The sequence below is a fragment of the Erythrolamprus reginae genome, chromosome 3 (genome assembly GCF_031021105.1).
Source record: "Erythrolamprus reginae isolate rEryReg1 chromosome 3, rEryReg1.hap1, whole genome shotgun sequence".
NCBI classification, from domain to species: domain Eukaryota; kingdom Metazoa; phylum Chordata; class Lepidosauria; order Squamata; family Dipsadidae; genus Erythrolamprus; species Erythrolamprus reginae.
The window spans coordinates 111,063,823-111,074,361 of NC_091952.1; the positions used below are offsets into that span (position 1 = coordinate 111,063,823).

At 43.8% G+C, this 10,539-nt stretch overlaps 1 protein-coding gene across 2 annotated transcripts in view; it reads right to left on the reverse strand.

Moving 5' to 3' along the window:
• The window catches only part of LOC139164344 (complement factor H-like), a 54,895-nt gene extending 44,630 nt beyond the window's left edge, over positions 1 to 10,265 (reverse strand). Inside the window, exons 1-2 of one of the 2 annotated variants that reach the window (XM_070746342.1) lie at positions 10,139 to 10,265; positions 4,883 to 5,056 (exon numbers count right to left, since the gene is read on the reverse strand). In XM_070746342.1, coding sequence (XP_070602443.1) covers positions 4,883 to 5,056; positions 10,139 to 10,202 — 238 coding nt within the window. In that variant the 5' untranslated portion in view covers positions 10,203 to 10,265. The remainder of the gene's footprint in view (positions 1 to 4,882; positions 5,057 to 10,138) is intronic. The other variant, XM_070746343.1, reaches the window with a different exon arrangement.
• Between the last annotated feature and the right edge of the window lie 274 nt (positions 10,266 to 10,539).

Genomic DNA, 10,539 nt, shown 5'->3' on the forward strand with positions numbered 1-10,539 from the left:
TGTGACCGGAAACTGATCGGCAGCCAATGCAGACTGCGGAGTGATGGTGAAACATGGGCATACCTGGGTAAGCCCCTGACTGCTCTCGCAGCTGCATTCTGCATGATCTGAAGTTTCCGAACACTTTTCAAAGGTAGCCCCCTGTAGAGAGCATTACAGTAGTCGAACCTCGAGGTGATGAGGGCATGAGTGACTGTGAGCAATGAGTCCCGGTCCAGATAGGGCCGCAACTGGTGCCCCAGGCGAACCTGGGCAAACGCCCCCCTCGCCACAGCTGAGAGATGGTTTTCTAATGTGAGCTGTGGATCGAGGAGGACGCCCAAGTTGCGGACCCTCTCTGAGGGGGTCAATAATTCCCCCCCCAGGGTAATGGACGGACAGATGGAATTGTCCTTGGGAGGCAAAACCCACAGCCACTCCGTCTTATCCGGGTTGAGCTTGAGTCTGTTGACACCCATCCAGGCCCCAACAGCCTCCAGGCACCGGCACATCACTTCCACCGCTTCGTTGACTGGGCATGGGGTGGAGATGTAAAGCTGGGTATCATCCGCATATTGATGATACCTCACCCCATGTCCTTGGATGATCTCACCCAGCGGTTTCATGTAGATGTTGAATAGCAGGGGGGAGAGGACCGACCCCTGAGGCATCCCACAAGGGAGAAACCTAGGAGCCGACCTCTGACCCCCCACTAACACCGACTGCGACCGGCCAGAGAGGTAGGAGGAGAACCACTGGAGAACAGTGCCTCCCACCCCCAACCCCTCCAGCCGGTGCAGAAGGATACCATGGTCGATGGTATCGAAAGCCGCTGAGAGGTCAAGGAGCACCAGGACAGAGGATAAACCCCTGTCCCGGGCCCACCAGAGATCATCCATCAACGCGACCAAAGCGGTTTCTGTGCTGTAACCGGGCCTGAAACCCGACTGCTGGGGACCTAGATAATCGGCTTCTTCCAAGGACCGCTGGAGCTGGAGTGCCACCACCTTCTCAACAACCTTCCCCATAAAGGGAAGGTTGGAGACTGGACGATAGTTATTAAGTACGGCTGGGTCCAGGGAGGGCCTCTTGAGGAGGGGGCGCACGAGCGCTTCTTTATAGAGTGATGGAAAAACTCCCCTCCCCAAGGAAGCGTTGGTAATCTCCTGGGCCCAGCTCCGTGTCACCTCCCTGCTGGCCGAAACCAACCAGGAGGGACACGGATCCAGTAAACAGGTGGCGGAACTCACAGCTCCAATGGCCTTGTCCACTTCATCAGGTGTCACCAGATCAAACTCTTCCCAGACAGGTGGACAAGTACGTGCCCCAGTCACCTCGACTGACTCGTTGTCAGTCGACTCTGTCTTACAATTGGAGTCGAGATTGGCCCGGATCTGAGCGACTTTATCAGCGAAAAACGTGTTAAAATCCTCGGCACTACTCTGCAAGGGATCCCCAACTCCCCCCTGGTTAAGAAGGGAGCGGGTCACCCTAAACAGAGCGGCCAGGCGGGATTCCGCTGATGCAATCAAGGCGGCATGGTACGCGCATCTTGCCGCCTTGAGCGCCACTTTGTAAGTCTTAATAAAAGCTCTTACAAGTGTTCGATCGGATTCAGACCTACTCTTCCTCCATCGCTTCTCTAGACGTCTCTTTTGGCGTTTCAACTCCCGGAGCTCCTCGTTGAACCATGGGGCTCTACGGGATCTAGCGCCGCGGAGAGGTCGCAAGGGCGCAATCCGGTCGAGAGCCTCCGCAGCAGCCGTATTCCAGGCCTCCGCAAGAGACTCCGCCAAACTGTGGACGAATGCCTCTGGAATAACCCCAAGTGCCGTCTGGAAGCCCTCTGGGTCCATCAGGCGTCTGGGGCGGAACATCTTAATTGGTTCCGCCTCCCTGCGGGGAAGGATTGGAGCCAGGAAGTCAAGCCGTAGTAGGAAATGGTCTGACCATGACAAAGGCAATGTTTCTAAGCCCCTTAGTCTCAGACCATTACTCAATTGCTCGGAAAGGAATACCATGTCAGGTGCGTGTCCTCCCTCGTGAGTCGGACCCTGTACTACTTGAGTCAGGTCCATGGCTGTCATGGTGGCCATGAACTCCTGTGCCAACCCAGAGGTTTCGCCGAGTGACGGCAGGTTGAAGTCCCCCAGGACAATGAGTCCGGGGAACTCCACCGCCAATCCGGCTACCTCCTCGAGTAGCACAGGCAGGGCTTTTGACACGCAGCTGGGAGGCAGGTACGTGAGAAATAAGCCCACCTGAACCCCTAAGTCCAACTTCATCAAGAGAGACTCGCAACCCGCAATTTCCGGAGCAATGAGTCTACGTAGGCAAAGGCTCTCCCTGGCTATAATAGCCACTCCTCCCCCCCTTCCCTGGGGTCGAGGTTGATGCCATATCTGAAACCCAGCTGGGCAGATTTCAGAGAGAGGAACACCCCCCTCTGGGCCCAGCCAGGTTTCAGTAATACATGCCAGGTCGGCCTCCTCATCCAGGATCAAATCCCGGATGAGGAGAGCTTTATTTACCACCGACCTGGCATTGAGTAGCAGCAACCTGAGCCCAGGGCCAGAGTTACATTCATCACCAGTACCCAAGATTGGGCTCACAGAGCCAGAACAAGGGATCGTTATTAAGCAACGATCCCCCGTTCCCCTGGAACAGCTAACTCTGTGGCCCCCGCCATATCTGCCTCTCCCCAGCAACACTGGAATATTCCGACCCTCTGCCACCCCAGAGATCAGTGCCCCTTCCTCTCCTGTCTCCCGAGCGTCAGGTGGGCCAAATCTGTCGTTCATACTATTTTCATTCATCTCATGCATACCACAACCCCATCCACTCCAACCATCACAGTCACACCAATCATTCATCCTATGCACAATATTACATACACCCCAGTCATCCATTCATTAAGAAACCCCCCAATAATATTAAGGTTAAATTAGTAATAATTAAAATAGATTAACTTGATTATTAAAATACAATAAGAAAAATATCTAAATTTATCAAATTTTAAAAAACTATAAATATAAAACTGAATAAAAATAACAATAAAAATACAGAAAATACAAATATAGGTAATAGTGAATAATTCAATTCATTTAGGGAATCCGGTCAGCAGCAACTAATAAAAGTGCTAAAGTTCTCAACGTGCTGAGTTTCCCAAAGTGCCAAGTTTTTCAAAGTGCCAAGTTTTTCAAAGTGCCAAGTTTCTCAAAAGTGCCAAGTTTCTCAAAGTGCCAAGTTCTCAGGGGCAGAGGTTATTCAAAAGTCAAGGATCATTCAGCATCTCTCTCTCTCCCCCCCCCAGAATAGGGAGGGGGCGTCCATGTCTGTATAACTCTCCCACCACCAGACCTTGCTCTACCAGTCCTCCTCCCTTGGTCTCCTTTCAGTCTCCTCTCTCCTATCGCAATGGTCGGTCCTCCGTCCGCCAGGTCTCCTCCAGCGCCGAGCGCACCCACCGCACAGCTGCTCAGCGTCCCGGTCTGCCTGGCTGGTCGCATTGTCCTCAAGAGTGTCCTCCTCCAACACAGTCAACTCGATCGGCTCACCCGACTCACCAGCTTGTTCATTCGCGAAACTCACCCCAAACTCCTTCACTCGTCCCCCCAGCCTCAATCTCGGCGTGGGAACATTCCCGGAGCGAGAGAGGAACTCAGGAAGAGAACTAGGAGGCGGGGCAGTTCACTCACTCCACAGCGGCCGCCATCTTCCGAGCCCCAGCTGATCGGGGCTCTCAGCTCTCCGCTCTCCCACAGCAAAAAAAAACAGGGAGAGGACGCCGCACAGGAATCGGGCATCAAGATGAAGAACCTTCGGCCCACCGAGTATGCACGCCGGCTCACTGAATATCCACGCCGGCTCGCTGACTATGCACCCCAGCTCACCGAATGTGCACGCTGGCGGCCGCCATCTTCCGAGCCCCAGCTGATCGGGGCTCCCAGCTCTCAGCTCTCCCATGGCCAAACCAAGGAGAGGACGCCGCACAGGAACCGGACACCGAGACAAGGAACTTTCAGCTTCCCGGACATGCACACTGGCCTTCAAACTAGTTCAAAACCACCTATATTTTTGATGTTATCGCCGTAGTCCAGCGGAGCAGCGGTATCCCTTCCTTCTCGCTGCTCCGCCGGAACCGGTTGCAATTTCTTTTGATTCATTCTTTTTAAGGGAACTTCCCTCTATCTACTCTTTTAGTATTATTATAAGGTCATCTACCTGTGATTTGTCCTAATTTCTTTCCCCTTCAAAATGACTTTGTTTTTCTTTTAACACTTCCTCACTTTGTCAGGCTGAAGACATTTTAGTTGGGGTCTTTTGCCTGCCACACTATTTTAAAATGTATTTATTTGCTGTGGGATTTTAGGAGGGGGAATTCCATGAGGGCTCTCTGCATGTAGCCATAACAAATTATTTCTAGATAGTCAAGGTCATCCTTTGTCTTTGCACTTCTGTACCTGCATGGAAGGAGATGAGTATTCCTGCCAAGTTGGCAGTTGAAGATTGGTTAACATAATGGACTTGGGGATCTGGGGGCAAGGGCTTAAATTTTCAACTGGGTGGAGAAATGAAGAAATCCCATTGAATTTCTATCGAGATGTAAAATTAAGCCCAGTTATTCAGTATTCCACATAAGTGAGCATGAGCTTCCCATGCCATGTAATTATATTCACTGATTTGCTTGCTTATTCAACAATTTAGATCAATTTATTTTTTCCAGCTTTCAATTAAAAATATCTGACACCAGAAAAATGTGTGGCTTCAGAATAGAGGGAAAATTTTGATCCAAATCTAAGCTAATTCTCAAAGAATTTGGCAGCTGCAATTTTTCTCCTATTGGAAGATTTTTACATTTTCTCCCAGGTCTACACTAGTCAAAGAAAGCATAATGGCTCACCCAAGCATTTTGGTGGCTGAGGTGTCCATTCTTGTCCCCGACACTGAATCCATTCAGGTCCTTCCAAGACATAGCCAGGGTAGCAACTGTATTGCACTTGGTCATTTTCCAGATACTTGGCTTTTCCAGTGGTTACAATTTCCCCAAAATCAATGTCATCTGGTTCTTCGCATACTGAAATTATATATACATAAAATTATCTTACTTGCTTAGACAAGTTCACTGTTCCTATTATCATATTTTTCCATCTATAAGACACCACCATGTATAGGAAACCCCCCCCCCCCATTTTTCTTGCCCAAAATTCAAAGTTCAATATTTTAAACATTAAATAGAAGACATTTATTTTGCAGATTAAGTCATTCACTTACCGGTACTGGCATTTTTGTTTGTTTTGTTTTCTGACACTTTTTAAGGGCTCAGAATGCTCCAATATTGCCACTCTCTGTCACATCTGGGTGCTGGCTACATGCTCTCTGCAGGACCAGGGATGTCAGTTACATAAGGCCAGGGGGGCGTACTGCCCAGATGGGGGGTGGAACACTCCCTGTCGCATCTGGGTGCTGGCTACATGCTCTCTACAGGACCAGGGATGTCAGTTACATAAGGCCAGGGGGGGCTACTGCCCAGATGGGGGATGGAACACTCCCTGTCGCATCTGGGTGCTGGCTACATGCTCTCTACAGGACCAGGGATGTCAGTTACATAAGGCCAGGGGGGGCTACTGCCCAGATGGGGGATGGAACACTCCCTGTCGCATCTGGGTGCTGGCTACATGCTTTCTACAGGACCAGGGATGTCAGTTACATAAGGCCAGGGGGGGTTACTGCCCAGACCAGGGGTGGGGTGGAACACAGTGGGGTAGCGAAAATGGAGCTCTACCCCAGAGCACCCAATTTGCACTGAAAGATGTTAAAAGAAAATGCAGGGCGCTCTGCATAAGCCACGCACACAGTGTGCTAGTAAAAATCTTGGTAGCCCTTCACTGCATAAGGCTCATGATTGGAGGAAACCTGTTAGCTTGTCTCTGCAATTGGAAGTTTCACTCATGAGGCTAGTTATCAGCAATTTCACAACCACAATTCTCCTCTCAGCCCCCCCATGTATAAGATGCCCCTCCATTTTTAGGTAAATATTTTAAAGAAAAAGTATCATCTTATATATGGAAAAATACAGTAACTCTCATGAACTTCTCATGAACTGTGAGATAAGAAGCTTCCTGTTCTAAACCAAGTTAGATAATCATGTCCCAGTTTTGTCTTAATTGGAAAGTAATACCTGCTGTGCACTTAATCCTCACTACAGATAGTCCTTGATTTAGTGATTGTTTGAGGTTTCTAGGAATTTACCTAAGGCGGTGGTTATGACCTAGATTTGAAGTTTCAACAATCATCTTTCACCATGGTCACATGAATATACCTAGTGCTGGACAACTGGGCTACATTTGTGATCATTTACAGCATTCCTGGTTACACAACTTTGTTTTCCAACAATTTTGCCCCCAAACTAGGGGTGAAATTTGTCAGGTTCTGACAGGTTCTGGAGAACTGGTAGCTGAAACTTTGAGTAGTTCAGAGAACCAGCAAATACCACCTCTGGCTTGCCCCAGAGTGGGGTGGGAATTGAATTTTTGCAGTATCCTTCCCCTGCCCTGCCCACCAAACCACGCCCACAGAACCGCTAGGGAAAATTTTTGAATTTCACTTCTGCCCCAAACCAGCATTTACTTCCAGTTCCTAGCAAAACTGCATTAATTGTGAACCATTGGATCACTTAACAACTCAACAAATCCATGGATTTGTTTAACGTCCATGGAAATTCATTTATGGCCACAACAAAAATGGTTGTAAAAAATCTGGTCAGTCATGTGACCGATCCCCTTTAGAACTCTAACACGTTGTAACTATGATGAACAGAATCCAAATGGCTCATAACTCAAGGACTACATATAATATGTAACCTTCCCTTTCGGATGTCTAACCTGAGCAATGCTGGGTATGGGAAACAATGTAGTTTATTAACCAATTGATTAAAAAGAAGAAACAAGAAAGCTCAGCTCTAGCAACTTGCTGGCAACCATCCAAAACAGTGATAAATAAATGACTGGCTCAAAGTTTTGATTGGTATGAATAAAAGCAAAGGCAGTCATAGCTACTGTGTGTTGTAAAGTGAATATTATCTTCCCTGTCTTCTCCTAAAGATTATTCTTACCATGAATTCAGATATTTTCGCATTTAGCATATACCACTTCATTGTACTTTTAGAGCCCTCTCTAACCAGTTTATAGAATCGGCATATTGTTCCCAACAATATGGGTCCTCATTTTACCCACCTCAGAAAGATGGAAGGCTGAGTCAACCTTCAGCTGGTAGTAAGATTTGAACTGCTGAACTACAGCTAGCAGTTAGCTGAAGTAGCCTTCAGTGCTGCACTCTAACCATTGCACCACCCCGGTTCAATTAATAAATATTTATTAATTGATTTTATTTTTATCCTAATGTAAACCTAATTGAGACGCATCTCTAATATTTGAAACTTCTGGTTTCAAATATTAGAGACTCATCTCTTTTACATAAAATGTTATAGAAGCTGCAGAGAGGATCCCTGCATGATCTGATGGAATTACTATGTGCTGTAGTGGGGGTTAATAGACGTCATCATAAAAACAATCACCTCATCTATAGGGAAATCTAGAGAAAAAAATAATCTAGTCTATTTAACAACTTCTTGTGGACTTGGGGCAAAGTATACATAGCTGCAGTTCTGACATCATGTACACATGTTATTCTACATATACATAGAAAAAAATTGTTAGAAAGGATGAACAGAGGAGGCATAGATTGGAGGTAGTGACAGCAGACAGCTCTTTATTCAGCAACTATGTACAATCCAGCAAAGGTTCTGTCTGACAGCTAGCCCTTTAATAGGGAGCTGTCAGACAATTCAGCCAATCAGCACTCAGGATTTTTCCTGCTAGAATGGAGAACCTGACTGAAGCCTATGTGCTTCAGTCCTAATATCTAACAGAAAGCTTCAGCAGGGTTTATTACTAGAAAAAGTATATTTCTGTAATCTCTAATTTTAGTACATTAGCATCTGAATGGTTGAATGATGTGGAAATGTATTCAATAAATATATTCCATTTTTACGCTTGTCCATTTCAACATTTAAGGATTGTTTTTGCTTATAAGTAAAATAAGCCATTAAACAAAATACTTCAATGAAATAAAATAGTAAACTTTTATATCTGTTTTAAAGTAGCATTATTAGACGTGATAGTCACTTCGTTATTATGGTGTCAAGTTATTTATTAACTGAGGGAAAGGGGGCAGGGCTAATGTCATAGCAACGTAACGGATTTTGGGGGGCTCCTGAAGAAACGTCAAATCTCTGCTGATTTGGGGTCTTTACTGTCCTAAACTGTGCTGGAGGAACAGTGGATAAAGAGACATGAGCCGACATGAACAGGGAAAAGGCAATTTCCTTGGAGTGTTGACTGAAGACTCAGAAACTAACAGCTGAGGAAAGCAGCCATTGTGGGCTGCTACAAAGCCAGGGTGGCCACACTGAAAGAAGCAGGAAGAAGAAAATGTGGATTGTTGGGGTGTGAAGATTGCTTTGATCCAAGTACTGTGCAGGAATGGTGAGTGAACAAGGTGATGACACGGGTGATTGACCAATTTATAGATAAAAGGAAACTTTAAAATGAGACTGTAAGAGAGCCTGGAGTGGAAATTAACAGCTAAGTGGCAACTGAGAGTACTACAAAGAAGTGGGGGAGACTGGAGATTATAATATTTAAAGCCCAAAAGAATTGTGATTGTTACAATTGGATTTGGTGAAAATAAAGAAAATAATTTTAAAAAGAATAAAGAGTAAGAAGAAAACATTTTATATTTTGATTTAAAGTATTTTGAGAAGTTTTAACGGAAAGCTGATCTATGTATATGGGGAATTGGAGGATGCCATCTGCTGGTGGAAATAAAACATTATAATAATTTAGTGGAAGACAAAGGAGAAAAATGATATGCAGCTGTGGATTGACCTCGCTTACAGAAAAATATTTTGGAAACTGAAAATCTTCAAGGAGTGATTGCTTTGAACTGTAGAATTTTGTCTTGTCTAAAGTCAAGTCAAGTTCTACATTAGTGGAAGATAATAAAGCTTTGACTTTAGATAAATAAAGCTTTGATTAGAATTTAAGGGCTTGTAGTGATACTGTTTGTATAAAAATAAAATGAGTAAAGATAAAAAATAAGGGAAATAAAAATTATGCTTAAAATTAAAAGAAGAGATGGGACAACATCTTGTTCACAATAAAGTTATGAAGAAAAGGAGAAAGAAGATGAACATTGAAAAAAAGAATTATAACATTAAATAAAACTGAAAGAAATGAGGATGATTAATATCGTTAATGTAAGTTATAGTATTAAATCTACTTGTTTTTAGTAATATATTGAAAAATTAATTGTAGATGGTAAATAACTGAAAGTAATATTGGAAAGAATGAAGGAGGGCAGGAGATTGGAGGGATGTAGGGGAGAGGAGAAAGGCCGAAAAAAGAAGAAAGGATGAAGGAAGAAGGAGGTAGAGAGGAAAAGAAGAGAGGGAAAGAAAAGGAAGATATTTTAATGGTGAAGGAGAGAAAGGAGGAGGAGAGGAAGAGGGATGTAGAAATGGAGAGGAGGAAGGGAAAAAGAAAGGACAGATGGTTTTGAGTGTAAAACCTGGGAAAATATGATAAATATGAGAAAATAAACAGAAAAATAATCCTTTTTTGGTTGATTTGATGGCTGTATGATTAATATTAAAATGAAAGCTATTAAAAAGGTTAAAATATTATTAAATTAATATAATTAAATTTGAAAGTATAATATTAGATGTATGTATGTATAAGCATTCTCACAAAACATTGTTTAAATTGAAAATGGAATTTTTGTATTATAAAATAAAATAAAAAATTTCTTATGAGAAAAAAAGTTATTTAAAAAAGTTATCTCCCCAAACAGGTGTAAATTTTCAATACTGATGAAAAGTATTCTTGCTTTTTACTAATCAGTTGCTGGAAACTTTTGCCTATGATAAGGGGATTTTAATTATGAGCATATGACATTGTTAAAAGAATCTAGCATTGCAAATTTCAAGAAAGCTTTACATGAAAAATAGAACTCTTTGCTTTTGATAAAAATTCCTTTAATGACTGCAGCAGAAACTGTTTCCTTTAGCAACCCTTGATTTCTCTTCTTCTTAACTTACCATTTTGAGAATAGTAGCCTGGCAAGAGAATAAAAGCAGCAACTAGGAGCAGCCAGTTCTTCATAGTTCTTCAGGTAATGTCTGAACCACTGCTCAGCAGTTTCATTATTTCAGCTGATTTTTCCCAGCTACTACGTCATTTCCTCATTTTTGTTTATTGGTTCCTTTTTGTTGATGAAGAGGAAATATTATCTAAATAAGAATATGGTCTTGGCAATTAAGAGAGGACTCCAGAAGAAATTTGGGAACTTTGTGTTGCAATGTTATACAAACAAATCAAGCAATACTTCAGCTTTTCCGGCAGTGACTCCAAATCTTCAAAAGAAAAAAAAAGATCACTTATGTTCCAGGATTGATAAATTTAAAAGGTCTTCACTTGCAAATTATTAGACATGAGTTTT